The sequence below is a fragment of the Podarcis tiliguerta genome, assembly GCF_965153285.1.
Source record: "Podarcis tiliguerta genome assembly, chromosome: 2".
Classification (NCBI taxonomy): Eukaryota; Metazoa; Chordata; class Lepidosauria; order Squamata; family Lacertidae; genus Podarcis; species Podarcis tiliguerta.
The window spans coordinates 63,180,942-63,198,378 of NC_139535.1; the positions used below are offsets into that span (position 1 = coordinate 63,180,942).

Consider the following 17,437-nt stretch of genomic DNA (forward strand, 5'->3'; position numbering starts at 1 on the left):
GAACCTTTTATATCTCTTCCTCCATCCTCAGGGGTTCCAACAGGATTTTCTGGTCCATTATATGTCCAATATATGTTGACTGGATCCTCTGACCCACTCAAAAAGAGACCATAGATGTGCATGCAATTTGCATATGCCATGCGTCATATGCAGATTTGTCTCTTTCGTAGGTGGACTAGATGGGCCCCCAAATAAATCAGTGGCCACACATGTAATAAAATGTCTGACAAACAGAATGTGAATGGGTGAAGGTTTTCAAATGATTGCATTTCCGTACTAACCTGTTGAATTTCTGCCTGCCGCACAGCTGGTAAAGACACAAAAGCCGTGCTTTTCCAAAACCAAAGCCTAGGCTACCATCCTGTGCCCACTTACCTAGCAGTAAGCCCCATTAACACTTCTGAGTAGACATACATGCCTAAGCCACTTTGCAAATTTTTCACATTTCGCATTTGCCAGTTTGGAGGGAGATTCTTTAGCACCACCAAGCACATGATGTGTAATACAGTGGTACCTCGGGTTAAGCACTTAATTCGTTCTGGAGGTCCGTCCTTAACCTGAAACCATTCTTAACCTGAAGCACCACTTAGCTAATGGGGCCTCCTGCTGCTGCCGCACCGCCGGAGCACAATTTCTGTTCTCAGCCTGGAGCAAAGTTCTTAACCTGAAGCACTATTTCTGAGTTAGCGGAGTCTGTAACCTGAAGCGTCTGTAACCTGAGGTACCACTGTAGAAGGGTAAACTATGGAGATTCCAAGGGCAACTAGAAAATAAGACAGAAGCAAGAAAGGGACACTAACGGGGAGGGGGGGGGAACCAGCCCTTTAAGACTCCACGGATTCTTTTCACCTGTTTAAGAGACATAACAGTTTCCCCACATCCAGATCAATCTGACAACTAGAGAAAAGGGGTCTATGCCATTCAACTTTCATCTGTCTTTACCCGATGCAGGGATTCCCTGGGCAGGATTTGACTAATTAGTTCCATCAGTGGAAAAATCTGTGCATGGACTTCTGCTTTTGCAAAGGAGCTTTCCCCTGTCCTCTCCCCAGTATGCCCCCTGAAATTGGTCAGGCTGAAACGGGTCAGGAGAACCTCTGGGGACAATGTGCAGGAGGGAGGAGAGGAGGGGTCGTGTTGTCTAGCAAGTCAAGAAGACAAAACAATAACCTCAGCACAAAGCTGAATCCCTTCCCATGGCTTCCCCCCTCTTCTATAAGCATTCTCCTCCTTCTTTTAACCCAGGGGTCAGCAACCTTTTTCAGCCGTGGGCTGGTCCACCGTCCCTCAGACCTTGTGAGGGGCTGGACTATATTTTGAAAAAAAATATGAACGAATTCCTATGCCCCACAAATAACCCAGAGATGCATTTTAAATGAAATCACACATTCTACTCATGTAAAAACACCATCCAGGCCCCACAAATAACCCAGAGATGCATCTTAAATAAAAGGACACATTCTACTCATGTAAAAACACGCTGATTCCTGGACTGTCCGTGGGCTGGATTAAGAAGGCGATTGGGCTGTATCTGGGCCATGGGCCTTAGGTTGCCTACCCCTGTTTTAACCCATCAGTTAAGCTGGCTACCACCATTTCCCTACTGCTATCATCTGTGACAAAGAACTGGACATTTACAACAAGAGTGGCTAACTTGTGGCCCTCTCTATGTTGTTGGACTCCATTTCGCAGTGGCTGCAAAGCAGCATAGCCAGAGGTAGTTCAACAACATCTGATTTACAATAAAAATGGCAAGTTGTTGTCAGTCCCTTTTCTACAGCTCTGCTCTCTCCTTCCTCTTCCTGTTCCTGACATGTGTGTCACTCTCTTTCTGGAAGAGGCAAGGCTTTTTAAAAGGTGTTTGATATCAGCTAGATGAAACTTTAAAAATAATTATGCGTTATGAAACTAAGCCCAAACCCTCAAGGTTCTTACCAGCAAAAACATCATTATGCAGGGAGGAGGGGCAGAGCTGTCAGCTGCAAAAGCACCCTGTGCTGAGAGTCTGTATTATCATTATTTCATTAATGTGTAATAGTCGTTATGGTTGATTGCTTTCATTCATGTTGTGTAGTGTTTTCTTCTTTCTATTTTATTGACATTTCACAACCCTTATGAGAATCAATTGGAAAAAAGGAGGAGGAAAGCATTGGGAAAGTTAGGCTCAACAAGAAATATGTTTCAAAGGCGGAACTGAAACAAGTCTAGTCTTTCATTTACCTTAAAGCAAAAAGATGGAAAAGCCAAAGCAGGCATGTACAGGAGATGTGGCTTTGCAGTAGGAACACTTGCCAAACTTGATAGACTGTGGAAACTTGAGACAAGAACATCTCACCTGAAACCAAGATAAAATGGTTTAGGTCACATGCGATTTCAGTTATCCTTGATGAAGGTGGAACTTGAGTTTTATCAGCAGCAACTGAAGGGAGTACCGTATTTTTTGCTCTATATGACTCACTTTTTCCCTCCTAAAAAGTAAGGGGAAATGTGTGTGCGTCTTATGGAGCGAATGCAAGCTGCACAGATATCACAGAAGCAAGAACAGCAAGAGGGATTGCTGCTTTCACTGTGCAGCGATCCCTTTTGCTATTCTGGCTTCTGAGATTCAGAATATTTTTTTTCTTGTTTACCTCCTCCAAAAACTAGGTGCGTCATATGGTCTGGTGAGTCTTATAGAGCGAAAAATATGGTAATTTGAGCTTGTGAACACAATTTCCCTCAATATACACAATTTTACAAGCAACTATCCCTATATAGTGTATTTTTGCATGCTATTTTCATGAAGATATGCATTTTCTGCACTCTTTCGTCCAGTATATATGCATTTCTATATAAATTGCTTGGCTAGAGAACTGCATTGCAAAATTCAGAGCAGTGTGAATTTTGAAGGATAATGTCCCATTTTTTTCTTTTTCCTCCCCTCCATGTTTTGGAGAACAAATAAAAGTGGTGTGTTTTTATATGTAGGTGCAAAAGCTGACTCCTGTTTCTACATAGAATAAAATCCCTGCACCAAATGAAAGGAATGGTGAAATTGGCATTCATAGTAAGATGTAATCAATCCACTTTAAATTATTTAATTGCAATGCTTCTGCAGCCAGTCAGGTATGGAGGGTTACAACACAGGCAGTTAGCTATGTCATTTGCCAAAACCTTCTCTCTCGAGGAATTGGGGTTGAAACACCTATATTTGCCCAGGCCTTAGGCAGTTGAGCATTACATTATTCTTTTATTATTCTATTTCCTCTTCTGCTTTTTCTTCTCTGCCCTGCTATTTTGCCCCTCTCAGTTTCTCTTCTCACCTTTCTCCATCAGTCTTTTTTGAATTACAACCAGCCTCTCACTTATATTCTCTCGCCCTTCTGTACCCATTTCCCTTTCCACAGCTCTCATTCGAAGGCTTTTCGGAATGGGTGGAACATTGACAATTAAAGGGCAAAGCCTTTCTCATTCCAAGATTCTGGAGAGATACTCCCAATGCAGAGTAGACAACTGGTGGCCAACATGGTGAGCTTCATAGGTTGTTGAACTCCATCCGTCAGTACTATCAGTCCCAGTCAGCCTGGCCAATGGGCATGGATGGCCGAAGTTAGAGAACCATACTGGCAACCTCTACAGCTGAGCACTCACTGGGCAGGTGCTTTGGCTGCTTGATAGGTTCATATATGTTTATCTTCTACCATTTTGCCTTCCAATAATGCTTCTGACAAAGTTTGCAAGATCTAAGCAATGTATTTATTTCTAAAATAGTTTCAGGAGAGGGAGGAACCCAAAGACGTTGTTGTTCTACTTGCATCAATTTCTACAAGCTAGAAATGTGGTGAGTGGACAGAGGCATTGATCCGTAGTCATCATCATCTCCACCATCCAGAAAGAGTAATGGTTATTGGGTGTTTCTGATTATTAACCAATGCTGCAAATATATATGGAGAAATGCTGTATCTGGTTATTAAGCAGCTATGGAGTGCATTGTTCTGTGGGAGAAAGGAAGAGAAGAGTCAGGGAAAGTGGTAAGGAGGAAGAAAATGTGAGCAACTCATATGTATTTCTTTATTTGGAACCAGTGGCAGATGATGCCCATTGGGATTGGTGGCATGGGAGGCAGGGAGGCCAACAGCAGATGGAGCCAGAGCAAATGACAGCTGTAACTACAGCCAATGAGAGGCCCTCACCTACTGAGCTCCACAGGGGCAACACTGAGATGAAGGAGGAAGCTCTCAAGGAGTTCCACTACTTGGCTGGTGGTCAGTAATAAGGTGGGCATGTGAAGACTCCTTAGGGGCAGACTAAGGCTGGTGGGACCGTGTCCTATTTGCCTCAATGGGCCAGCCACTGTGAGGAACATTTGTATCTCACCATTCTAGTTCAAAACTGAGCCACTCAACACAGTTAACAAATGCAGAAATTTTGGGGGTGGGAAACAGAGCCTATAAAAATTTATGCCAATGAAAGAAGAGCAGATAAAATAAACAACACAGAGGTGTAAAAACCAAAGAGCAGAAGCAGCCAAATATACTGACAGCAGCAAGAAAAGGTTTTGATATGTGGCCAGGAAGGACGGGTCCTCACTAAGGTCTTGGGGGGAATATGAACCTTCAAATACGATAGCCACCTAGGCCAGCATCCCATGTGTAACTTTAGTCCTAACCAGGCCATCATCTAGAGCTGGAAACTAGGTAGAAAGGTAAGGGTAAAGGACCGCTGGACAGTTAAATCCAGTCAATGGTGACTGTGGGGTTGTGGTGCTCATCTTGCTTCAGGCCGGGGGAGCCGGCATTTGTCAACAGACAGCTTTCCGGGTCATGTGGCCAGCATGACTAAATAATAATAATAATATTAATCATAATTTATTATTTATATCCCACCCATCTGGCTGGGTTTTCTCAGCCACTCTGGGCGGCTTCCAAGAGAATATTAAAATACAATAGTCTATTAAACATTAAAAGCTTCCCTAAACAGGGCTGCCTTCAGCTTCTGGTGCAACAGAACACAATGATGAAGGCAGAGATCATGGAAATGCCATTCACATTCCCACCGCAGCGTTTCCTATTTATCTAATTGAACTGGCGTGCTTTCGAAATGCTAGATTGGCAGGAGCTCGGACAGAACAACTGGAGCTCAGCCCGTTGCAGGGATTCCAACTGCCAGCGTTCTGACTGGCAAGCCCAAGAGGCTCAGCAGTTTAGACCACAGCGCCACCCGCATCCCTCAGCTGGTCTCTAGCCAGACCCTGCCCAGGAGCCAGAATTGCTGGGGTCCCACCACACACACCACCCCAGCTGCAGGATGTAGAACAAACTCCTTCCTATCCATTCCCACAGCTAGGTCCAAATTGTCTGCTGCCCTTAGCAAATCAGCCCCCCACTCAATTCCTGATAGCTTCAGGTGCTTTAATTATGATTAAGCATGGAAATCAGGCCTCAGTTAATTTCAGTGATTTAACTACAGTGGTACCTCGGTTGTCAAACATAATCTGTTCCAGAAGACCATTCGACTTCTGAAGCGTTCAACAACCAAGGCGCAATTGAGAAATGAGCTTCAGTAGCCGTTCGACTTCCGAGGTGCATTCAAATCGGAAGCATTTATTTCCAGGTTTCCGGCGAAAACCAAAATGTTCAACTTCTGAAGCATTCAGCAAACGAGGTACCACTGTACTCAAATTGTAGTGGTGATCAAGATTTGTGAATCTCTCTGAGACTAAATATAGCTCCTCAGATTCTGTTTCACACAGAGACATTCATACACATCTACAATAAAAAAATATCGAGTTCAGGTTGCCTTACCAACATTCTCAAAGTATTTGATGTGTGCCTCAGGAAAGTTTTGCTCCAAAACTAATTTCTTGAATTTTTCTTTGATGTCATCTCCCACTTCCGATCCCCTAGCTTTAAACACAAGCAAAGGTTGAGTAAATTGTTGTTCTCAGAAAGGCTGAAATATCTGTTTTATGTCTATAGAGCACCCAAAGTCTCTTATTCTTGCCATCTTCTCTGGACTGTCCACTAGACAGTCAGGAACAGAACCCCCATGAAACCAGAGAAGAGGATCTAAGCAGGCTTGGCCAAACTTGGCCCTCGAGAGGTTTGGGGGCTGCAATTCCCTTCATCCATGACCACTGGTCCTGCTAGCTAGGGATGATGGGAGTTGTAGTCCCAAAACATCTGGAGGGCCATGTTTGGCCATGCCTGATCTAAATGAACTGAAAGCCTACACAGGTGCTGACTGTCCCTGTTTGCTAGTGGGAGGCTTTATGATAGCTGCTCTTTCTGCTGGATCATTGTTAATATTGCAGCCCCCTGTTTGCTTTTATTTTGGGGACACCTTTTATCTTCATGTGAAGTGCTAAAGTGGCCATTCTTCAGGGTTCAACCCCCTTTTCCAAAAAAGATATTCCTTCATCCCGGGAAGGGCTGATTATTCCATTAGCCACTTTTTATTCTGGAAGATTATTGTAGTCAAGATTTTAAATAGGTTTTCCTCCTTCTTTTTAACTCTGTACAGTATAGGTGACTGTTGACAGCAAAAAAAAAAGGGGGGGTGTATATTAGCCAGATAAGTATAGCTAAAGATATTCAATAATTTTGTATTCTATTTTTGTATGTTAACTAGAGCCGTAATTGGATTGAACAGAACTTAGGGTATCCTTCCATAAACATAGGGTATCCGTCCAGATGTTTTAGGCAAAACCTTCCACCAGCCACCAAACTGTACTACAGGAGGAAAAGGCAGAGCAGAGCCAACTCCTTCAGCACAGCAGAGTGAGGAGCCACACTGGCTCTGCCTCCTTCCTTTGAACTTTTCCTGCTCTGGCTGGTCCACAGAAAAACTTGCAACTCAGAACTTGAAACTGAGCTTGCTTCTTTCCTCTTCTTCCAACCCATTCTCCTTTTGTGACTTTTAGTTTGTGTGTGTGTGTGTGTGAGAGAGAGAGAGAGAGAGAGAGAGAGAGAGAGAGAGAGACATTTGTAACTTTGTGGCTGAAGAGTGAGTTGAAAAACAGCAACACTAACTAACTAACTAACTAGAATCCTTTTTGCTGAACCACAAATATGCCACAGGGTGGAGTGAGGGTTATTGGTTTGTTTGTTTTATGTTGTGAACTGCTCTGAGATCTATGGGTGAAGAGCTGTATTTAATAAATAAAAATAAAATCCATTGCCATAACACATACCAGACAGATACATAACTTCATGTTCTAATTTCTTCGAGTGCAAAATGACATACTTTTCATAATCGATATCCATCATGTGGACAATACCATCTATACAGGAAACAACACAAGATATCAACTGAAGGAAGCGCATTCCTCATTTCTTGGCTGTTAGTGGAGGGGGGGGCAGGCAAATTGGGATCAGCCACTCTTAGTCACCTTAGTCACCTTCTGCACCCTTCGCTTGGAACGATCTTCTGAAAGAACGATGGAGCAAGCATAGCTTCCTTTGTTTTCTCTAGGCTACTTAGGTTTAGTGAGACCCAGTGCTTTCTTTCAAAAAAAAAGTTTAGGGGTCCTCTCATATTCCTACTCATATTGAAATACTGCCCCCTCAGTGAGGCCAAATTTAGATTGACAAAATGTTTAAGGGTATGCGTACCCCTGTGTCCCCCCAGAAAAAAGCACTGGCTAGACCTAGAAACCTTTTTCTAGGCAAGTGATGTATTTCCTAAAATAAACAACCTTATTGGTGGGTGAGTGATTGCACTGCTCCCCCCCTCATAACTCGATTTTGCACTCAAAAGAAATGGGAAAAGTAAATGGGAAAAAGAACAGATGTTTGAACATTTGCCCAAATCACAGCATCTGGATCTTCCGATCACAAAACATACTTTTTCATCAGGTAATAGGGTGGCTCATGGTAGTCATATTTACCAGGAACTGTGAATACACCAGCTTTGTCAGTGTGCTTAAACACCACAGATCCTTCCTTGCAGACACCATCCCTGGAAAAGAGAGCTAAGTGAAAGCACTTCAAAACCAGATACCCAGCCTGCTTCTGCCTTGCTTCCCCCACGTGTATTTTTTTGGGTTTCAGAGCCACTGGTGGAAGAATACATTACCAGTAAGATGCCTTAGACTTTACCAGAGGGAAGGATAGCCAGAGTGTCAAGAGGAACGGCACCCTCTTGCTATCAATGCCTTCAAAATGAACAGGCCTTTTTGGAGGCCTCTACATTATCAAATGGTTTCCACAGGATTACTCAATGTTTCCATTGGCGTTCCAGCTATGTTTTATTTATATCACTATGCCCAACCTAAGTGGCTCGTTATGATATATTAAGATAAAACAAGACCAAGAGAGAGAGAGAGAGAGAGAGAGACGTAATAGGGGATGGGAAACATGTGGTCTTCCCTAAGTAGCAGCTCTGTACAAAATCTGGACATTTCTCCATCCAGCTCAATAATTTCTACACTGACTGGCAGTGCCAGAATCTTTATGCCCTTTCCAAAGCATCTCAAAAGGATTTCAGGGGAAATCAGTGCTGTGGCTCAGTGGCAGAGCACCTGCTTTGCATGCACAAGGAACCCAGTTCAATCCCCAGCCTATGCATGATGGGAGGAGAGGGATCAGTTGTAAGGTACTAACGACATATAATTAGCGATGAGTTTCATATCTCCATCCGAAACCTCCACCGTTTGGTCCATTGGTGATATTTTCTGATCATGCTCCGACAACTCAGGCAATTTGGAAGCTATCGCGATGGGGTGCCACTTCCCGATAGCCTAAAACAGAAGAATTTTGATTGACATTTTAGGGGGCAGCGAAAGGTGATAGGTTTAAATATATAAAATAGCAACGTCCAGTCGGTTGACAGCGAAAGTAATGTTGGTTGTAGCACTGCGTTCAATTTTCAGTGCTGCACTTTCTGTTGTGCATTTGTTGTCATTCCCCCCCCCCCAAAATGCTCAACAACTCTGGCCAACCCCCCCCCCCAAAAAAAACGCCACACACTCCTCCTCCCTCCAATGACAATGCATAGATTAGTGCCAGTTATTTTATCCTGGGAGTACATTGCAGTCTCTGGGGAGTTGGAAGTGCCTGATTTAAGCAACCCACCTCATCTCTGTAATTTTCCTACCAGAGCTAGAAACACAAATCAAAATCAGGCAGCCATTAATCTGCTGATAGCCAAGTTTGTGGGCCTGGGCGAGAGGAGAAGGGGGACCCAAAAGCAACAGGGCCTTTACTGTGAGCATTCAAGATCAACAACCCTAATCTGCCGTTTGCCATCTGATTGGATTTACTCTAACTTATTGATTTTAGAATATTTTTATTCCCTGCCTGATATTATATTAATGTTTTATATTCTTGTTGTTAGCCACTCTGAGCCCAGTCCTTGGCCAGAGTGGGCAAGGTATAAATTTTTTATTATTATTATTATTATTATTATTATTATTATTATTATTATTATTATTATTATCTCAAGAGCAAAGCTGCTCAGGTGTCCTATCCAGAGTCCTAAGAGAAGCAAGGTCAGAGGGGAAAGGGAAACATCACTCATTTCCACAGGTTGCAAGTCCCATCTGTAAACGTCTTACCTTTTGGGGGTCATAATTCGGGTACACAGGGATGTCAGCACTGACAGGAAATATGTTGGCAGGGGTCAGTCCAAACACCAGCAGCAGCACAGCAATCATCCTGGAGCTGGTTCTCTCCTGCTCTTACCGTGAACACCGTGTGCAGGGGGAGAGAATGATGGTCCAGGGTTTCAGCAGCCCAGTTTAAATATCTGCCTCCAAATGTCTTCAAAGCACATCCCACTCACCAACTTATGCAAAAGGGAAGAACAGAGTGGGAGCAACAGGGTTATTTTTGAAGGGAATTACTTTTATTTGTGGTGTAGAACAAGGTGGTCTCCTTTGTGCTTCAGAAGAAGGGAACAAACATGCTTGTTCTCTTGGGTTGTTGAGGGGGATGTTCTTGAGGGGGGTGTTCAAGGCTGGCACATGCCCTTCCTGGTCAAGTACAGAGATCGCAGGTGCTCCATGGCATCTCCTCCTCCCGCCCCACCCCATCTCCACAAGCTGGCCCAGCCCTTAATGGCTTGTGGTCTTTTCAGCAAAAGGAATAGAAGACCTATCACAGAATGAAATACTTAAGCTTATCCAGGATATTAGTTCACTGGACCACACATCCCAGGGGCTGGTGGTGGGAACTGCCACCTCAAGGACCTGATCAGGCCCACCAAACTTTCCCTGGTGGCAGCACTGCCACAGGTAGGGGAATGTGCAGAAGACTAGCAGGTGCGGAACAATTATCCCAACCATGGGTTGAAACTAGTACACCCAGCCCAGTGCCAAAATGGAAATATAGATCATCCCTTGCCACCCACCCTGCTCCCAAAATAGATCTGATGAGCGATGGGGGAGATGGTCATCTAGTATTGTGGGAGAAATCCACCCTAAGCAGTTCATTCTGTGAAAAGCCTTCTACCTCTTTTGTGGGGCAAGGGACGGTGGCAGATGTAAGTCTTTAAGCTCTGGGCAAACTTGGATGAGGGGAGGAAGGCAATGCCTCAGAGATCATGTTATCTTTGCACCCACCCAGGAATGGAATGTGCCAGCCTTCAAAAACATCCCCCTCAACATCCCAAGAGAACAAGCATGTTTGTTCCCTTCTTCTGAAGCACAAAGGAGTCTCCACAGGCTTCGATCAAATGCCAAATGGCCACTTGGGCAAGACGAATCTCCAGCCACATCTTTGTACATGAGAGGTAGGAAAGGAGGAAATCAAAAGTAGTGATGTTATTCCTCTATAGGCTGCCATTGAAGGTCACCCCTCTTAGTTGCTGCAATGTACCTTGTTCCACCCACCCCACAAATAAACCAATTCCCTTTAAAAAAATAGGCCTGTTAAGTCGCATCAGTGTGGAGGCAGCATTGATATAGTTGGCATAACAGAAATCTGGTGGAACACAGAGAATCTGTGTGACACAGATTCAGGTAGGTAGCCGCGTTGGTCTGATGCAGTAGAAATAGATAGATGATAGATAGATAGATAGATAGATAGATAGATAGATAGATAGATGATAGATATAGTCCAGTAGCACCTTAGAGACCAACTAAATTTGTTCTTGGTATGAGCTTTTGTGTGCATGCACGCTTCTTCAGATACACTGAAAAAGACGTCACCAGACCTTTATATATAGTGAGAGGGTGGGGAAGGGTATTACTCAGAAGGGTTGTGGGAATGGGTGAAAGGGAAGAAACCAAAATAGAAGGCATTGTAGCAATGGATGAGTTCAACTACCCACACAATTTTCTTTCATGATAGTTTTGCAAACAAGTAATGGTGGCGGGGGCAGGGGCTTTACACTTCACAAACATTGTCCAGCCCAAAATGAAGCACATTGATATTTCATTATTTATAATATTTATAAGTTTCCCCATAACAGGATGTTTTCCAGGCAGCTTTCCAACCACAGAATAAAGCAAATTAAAATTCATTGATGACAAAATAAAAGTGAACGATACAAAAATAATACAGCCTAAAACTGAGCCTCTCTCTGGCACCTCCAATTAAAGGAAAAGCATGTCATGGGCAAAGCCTTTCTCATTCCAAGATTCTGGAGAGCTACTCCCAATGCAGAGTAGACAAGGGGTGGCCAACATGGTGAGCTTCATAGGTTGTTGAACTCCATCCATGAGTACTTTCAGTCCCAGTCAGCCTGGCCAATGGGCATGGATGGCCGAAGTTAGAGAACCATATTGGCAACCATTACAGCTGAGCACTCACTGGGCAGGTGCTTTGGCTGCTTGATAGGTTCATATATGTTTATCTTCTACCATTTTGCCTTCCAATAATGCTTCTGACAAAGTTTGCAAGATCTAAGCAATGTATTTATTTCTAAAATAGTTTCAGGAGAGGGAGGAACCCAAAGACGTTGTTGTTCTGCTTGCATCAATTTCTACAAGCTAGAAATGTGGTGAGTGGACAGAGGCATTGATCCGTAGTCATCATCATCTCCACCATCCAGAAAGAGTAATGATTATTGGGTGTTTCTGATTATTAACCAATGCTGCAAATATATATGGAGAACTGCTGTATCTGGTTATTAAGCAGCTTTTGGAGTGCATTGTTCTGTGGGAGAAAGGAAGAAAAGAGTGTCAGGGAAAGTGGTAAGGAGGAAGAAAATGTGAGCAACTCATATGTATTTCTTTATTTGGAATCAGTGGCAGATGATGCCCATTGGGATTGGTGGCATGGGAGGCAGGGAGGCCAACAGCAGATGGAGCCAGAGCAAATGACAGCTGCAACTACAGCCAATGAGAGGCCCTCGCCTACTGAGCTCCACAGGGGCAACACTGAGATGAAGGAGGAAGCTCTCAAGGAGTTCCACTACTTGGCTGGTGGTCAGTAAGAAGGTGGGCATGTGAAGACTCCCTAGGGGCAGACTGAGGCTGGTGGGATCGTGTCCTATTTGCCTTAATGGGTCGGCCACTGTGAGGAACATGTGTATCTCACCATTCTAGTTCAAAACTGAGCCACTCAACACAGTTAACAAATGCAGAAATTTTGGGGGTGGGAAACAGAGCCTATAAAAATTTATGCCAATGAAAGAAGAGCAGATAAAATAAACAACACAGAGGTGTAAAAACCAAAGAGCAGAAGCAGCCAAGTATACTGACAGCAGGAAGAAAAGGTTTTGATATGTGGCCAGGAAGGACGGGTCCTCACTAAGGTCTTGGGGGGAATATGAACCTTCAAATAAGATAGCCACCTAGGCCAGCATCCCATGCGTAACTTTTGGGCTGGGTTTTCCCCCCAGTCTCCAGCCAAGTGGAAGCTGCCTCCTTGCAGCTGGGACTGAAGCTACTTTAATTCTAATTAACTGGAATCTGAGACCCATAAGGCAGCCGAAGACAGAGTTGCTAGTCCTAACCAGGCCATCATCTAGAGCTGGGAACTAGGTAGAAAGGTAAGGGTAAAGGACCCCTGGACAGTTAAATCCAGTCAATGGTGACTGTGGGGTTGTGGTGCTCATCTTGCTTCAGGCCGAGGAAGCCAGCATTTGTCCACAGACAGCTTTCCAGGTCATGTGGCCAGCATGACTAAATAATAATAATAATATTAATCATAATTTATTATTTATACCCCACCCATCTGGCTGGGTTTTCCCAGCCACTCTGGGCGGCTTCCAACAGAATATTAAAATACAATAGTCTATTAAACATTAAAAGCTTCCCTAAACAGGGCTGCCTTCAGCTTCTGGTGCAACGGAACACAATGATGAAGGCAGAGATCATGGAAATGCCATTCACATTCCCACCGCAGCGGTTCCTATTTATCTAATTGAACTGGCGTGCTTTTGAAATGCTAGATTGGCAGGAGCTCGGACAGAACAACTGGAGCTCAGCCCGTTGCAGGGATTCCAACTGCCAGCGTTCTGACTGGCAAGCCCAAGAGGCTCAGCAGTTTAGACCACAGCGCCACCCGCATCCCTCAGCTGGTCTCTAGCCAGACCCTGCCCAGGAGCCAGAATTGCTGGGGTCCCACCACACACACCACCCCAGCTGCAGGATGTAGAACAAACTCCTTCCTATCCATTCCCACAGCTAGGTCCAAATTGTCTGCTGCCCTTAGCAAATCAGCCCCCCACTCAATTCCTGATAGCTTCAGGTGCTTTAATTATGATTAAGCATGGAAATCAGACCTCAGTTAATTTCAGTGATTTAACTACAGTGGTACCTCGGTTGTCAAACATAATCTGTTCCAGAAGACCATTCGACATCTGAAGCATTCGACAACCAAGGCGCAATGGGCAGTCAGCAGTTTCAATTGAGACAATTGAAAAATGAGCTTCAGTAGCCGTTTGACTTCCAAGGTGCATTCAAATCGGAAGCATTTATTTCCAGGTTTCCGGCGAAAACCAAAATGTTCAACTTCTCAAGCATTCAGCAAACGAGGTACCACTGTACTCAAACTGTAGTGGTGATCCAGATTTGTGAATCTCTCTGAGACTAAATATAGCTCCTCAGATTCTGTTTCACACAGAGACATTCATACACATCTACAATAAAAAAATTTTGAGATCAGGTTGCCTTACCAACGTTCTCAAAGTATTTGATGTGTGCCTCAGGAAAGTTTTGCTCCAAAACTAATTTCTTGAATTTTTCTTTGATGTCATCTCCAACTTCTGATCCCCTAGCTTTAAACACAAGCAAATGTTGAGTAAATTGTTGTTCTCAGAAAGGCTGAAATATCTGTTTTATGTCTATAGAGCACCCAAAGTCTCTTATTCTTGCCATCTTCTCTGGATTGTCCATTAGACAGTCAGGAACAGAACACCCATGAAACCAGAGAAGAGGATCTAAGCAGGCTTGGCCAAACTTGGCCCTTTAGAGGTTTGGGGGCTACAATTCCCTTCATCCATGACCACTGGTCCTGCTAGCTAAGGATGATGGGAGTTGTAGTCCCAAAACATCTGGAGGGCCATGTTTGGCCATGCCTGATCTAAATGAACTGAAAGCCTACACAGGTGCTGGCTGTCCCTGTTTGCTAGTGGGAGGCTTTATGATAGCTGCTCTTTCTGCGGGATCATTGTTAATATTGCAGCCCCCTGTTTGCTTTTATTTTGGGGACACCTTCTATCTTCATGTGAAGTGCTAAAGTGGCCATTCTTTAGGGTTCAACCCCCTTTTCCAAAAAAGATATTCCTTCATCCCGGGAGGGGCTGATTATTCCATTAGCCACTTTTTATTCTAGAAGATTATTGTAGTCAAGATTTTAAATAGGTTTTCCTCCTTTTTAACTCTGTACAGTATAGGTGACTGTTGACAGCCAAAAAAAAAAAAAGGGGGGGGGGGAGTTAAAAATTAGCCAGATAAGTATAGATAAAGATATTCAATAACTTTGCATTCTATTTTTGTATGTTAACTAGAGCAGTAATTGGATTGAACAGAACTTAGGGTATCCTTCCATAAACATAGGGTATCCGTCCAGATGTTTTAGGCAAAACCTTCCACCAGCCACCAAACTGTACTACAGGAGGAAAAGGCAGAGCAGGGCCAACTCCTTCAGCACAGCAGAGTGAGGAGCAGCACTGGCTCTGCCTCCTTCCTTTGAACTTTTCCTGCTCTGGCTGGTCCACAGAAAGAGAGAGAGATTTCTAACTTCTTTGTGGCTGAAGAGTGAGTTGAAAAACAGCAACACTAACTAACTAACTAGCATCCTTTTTGCTGAACCACAGATATGCCACAGGGTGGAGTGAGGGTTATTGGTTTGTTTGTTTTATGTTGTGAACTGCTCTGAGATCTATTGGTGAAGAGCTGTATTTAATAAATAAAAATAAAATCCATTGCCATAACACATACCAGACAGATACATAACTTCATGTTTTAATTTCTTCGCGTGAAAAATGACATACTTTTCATAATCGATATCCATCATGTGGACAATACCATCTATACAGGAAACAACACAAGATATCAACTGAAAGAAGCGGGTTCCTCATTTCTTGGCTGTTAGTGGAGGGGGGGGGCAGGCAAATTGGGATCAGCCACTCTTAGTCACCTTAATTATTCATTCTTTCTCCCGCCCCCTCATTAATATGTCTTCAGAATTTTAAGGGAGGTGAATCTCCATGACTTAAAAAGTGTCCTGTCCAGGTCCACTGCCACAGATTGCCCTCCCTAAAGCAGGCAGTGGGAATCACCATTCCTTCACCCCCACACATTTCATCTTGCTGCCTGTCTTACTTTCCCCCTCTTTTAGACATGATGTTAGGCATGGCAGACTCCCCTTAGCTCTTGAGTCAGAGAAAAGGGCATCCTTCTTAAAAGGAAGGTGTTTGTGTGGCCAAGGCTGCAAGTACTATGCTGAAAATCTAAAGTTAAATGTAAATGTTGACTAGTTACCATAGGAAATGTATGATTATGTGGACACTTTCTCAACCCCTGCCCCAGAAGGCCTTGCTTTGAGGAAGGACACCGCCACCTGCCTCTTTCTCAATACAGTCATACCTCTAGTTGGGTTCGCTTCATGTCGCTTCTGCACGCTTCGCACATGCGCAGAATGGCTGTGTGCACTGCATGCTTGCGCAGAAGCAGCGCTCTAGTTGCGGACTTTTCAGGGTGCAAACGGCACCCCGGAACATATTGTGTCCACAACTAGATATACCACTGTATCTGGCAGGGAGGAGGGGGGACCTTAGACCCTGTTTGGAGACTAGCAGAGCAAGCAGGTTGCAGAGAGGCTCCAGACAGTGAGAACTCACCACCCCTTCTGCTCCTCCTTAACTTTGTTGAGAGCCGCCCACAGTGGCTGGGGTAACTCGGTCAGATGGACGGGATATAAGTAATAAAATTGTTGTTGTTGTTGTTGTTTGCCTGGCTCTGTTAAACTAGAACTTTTCCTGCGGCATCCCAAGGGCTTTGGAGAACCTCACTAGAAAAGCAAAAACTAGCTGTGCTGGTCGATTTCAAAAATAATAAAACCCTCTTGGTGAGCATTACATTTATTTCAGCCAATCCTAGTGTCAGGAAAGACTGGCCAACTTTTAAGTTCTCCAGCACTCTTCATCGAGCACAATATTACCAAAATAATGATTAATTCACCCATCCACCCAAAAAACCAATCAGACTGGGATGATATATATGAGGGCATGATATATATGATGATATATATGATGATATATATATGAGGGCAGCTTAAAGGATCAGTTGCAAGATAAAGATTGTAGGGTGACAGAGTCTCTTCCCAGTACTATGAACATCAGTTGTCTGGCTGCCAGGGATTCTGCGATAAAGAAGCAAAGACTGCTCCCCAGGTCTGAGAACATAGATCCCAGCTGTAACCCAGAACTCCCTTGTGCAGCCTTGAGTGAAACACTCAAGTTCCTCCTGGTTAAGCAGAGGAGAGATCAAAAGAGAAAGCAGGAGTCTTCCATTTTGAAAAGCCCAAGATTAATTTCGGGTGGCAACAAGGCAAATCATATCCTCCTAAGTTGGGAAGTGGAAGCATTGGTTTAACCATCTGCCATGAACCATAACTCAGGGGGTAAATCACTTCCTTTGCATGTGGAATGTCCCTGGTTCAATTCCTGATGTTGTGCAACTTAAAAGGATCCTGTCACTGGGATGGAAAGAGACTTCTGACACTGGGATGGAAAGAGCCACCGTCAGTCTGAGTGGGTCAAACTCAGGCAAACGGACAAATAGTTTTTGGCAGTTTCCTGCTACAGCGGTACCTCAGGTTACAGATGCTTCAGGTTACAGACTCCGCTAACACAGAAATAGTACATCGGGTCAAGAACTTTGCTTCAGGATGAGAACAGAAATCATGTGGCAGCGGTGCGACAGGAGCAGGAGACCCCATTAGCTAAGGTGGTACCTCAGGTTAAGAACAGTTTCAGGTTAAGAACAGACCTCCCGAACGAATTAAGTTCTTAACCCGAGGTACCACTGTCCTGTGATGTCTCTTTTACCAACCTTCATATCCTG

The 17,437-nt window shown here is 44.0% G+C and overlaps 2 protein-coding genes across 4 annotated transcripts in view; both read right to left on the reverse strand.

Moving 5' to 3' along the window:
* Positions 1-3,712: 3,712 nt before the first annotated feature.
* On the reverse strand, positions 3,713-9,733 carry LOC310672052 (epididymal secretory protein 4-like). The gene is made up of 6 exons (XM_083428594.1): positions 9,536-9,733; positions 8,583-8,719; positions 7,868-7,938; positions 7,172-7,261; positions 5,784-5,885; positions 3,713-3,974 (listed from the first exon to the last, which is right to left on the reverse strand). The coding sequence occupies exons 1-6, from the start codon at positions 9,632-9,634 to the stop codon at positions 3,958-3,960; spliced, it is 516 nt and encodes a 171-aa protein (XP_083284720.1). The 5' UTR covers positions 9,635-9,733; the 3' UTR covers positions 3,713-3,957.
* A 2,081-nt stretch (positions 9,734-11,814) lies between these two features.
* Positions 11,815-17,437, reverse strand: part of LOC310672051 (epididymal secretory protein 4-like) — a 28,830-nt gene continuing 23,207 nt past the window's right edge. Inside the window, exons 5-7 of one of the 3 annotated variants that reach the window (XM_083428593.1) lie at positions 15,311-15,400; positions 14,044-14,145; positions 11,815-12,077 (exon numbers count right to left, since the gene is read on the reverse strand). In XM_083428593.1, the coding sequence (XP_083284719.1) occupies positions 12,052-12,077; positions 14,044-14,145; positions 15,311-15,400 (218 nt within the window). In that variant the 3' untranslated portion in view covers positions 11,815-12,051. The remainder of the gene's footprint in view (positions 12,078-14,043; positions 14,146-15,310; positions 15,401-17,437) is intronic. The other 2 variants (XM_083428591.1, XM_083428592.1) reach the window with 2 other exon arrangements.

Bases quoted from the DNA above. Each gene is read 5' to 3' on its own strand.
- LOC310672052 (XM_083428594.1), bottom strand. From the start codon at position 9,634: ATGATTGCTGTGCTGCTGCTGGTGTTTGGACTGACCCCTGCCAACATA. The intron at 7,939-8,582 runs GTTAGTACCTTA...TCTCTTTTCCAG, and splicing joins CTCATCGCTAATTATATGTC to GGATGGTGTCTGCAAGGAAG. The intron at 7,262-7,867 runs GTAAATATGACT...TTTCCTGTATAG, and splicing joins TGGTGTATTCACAGTTCCTG to ATGGTATTGTCCACATGATG.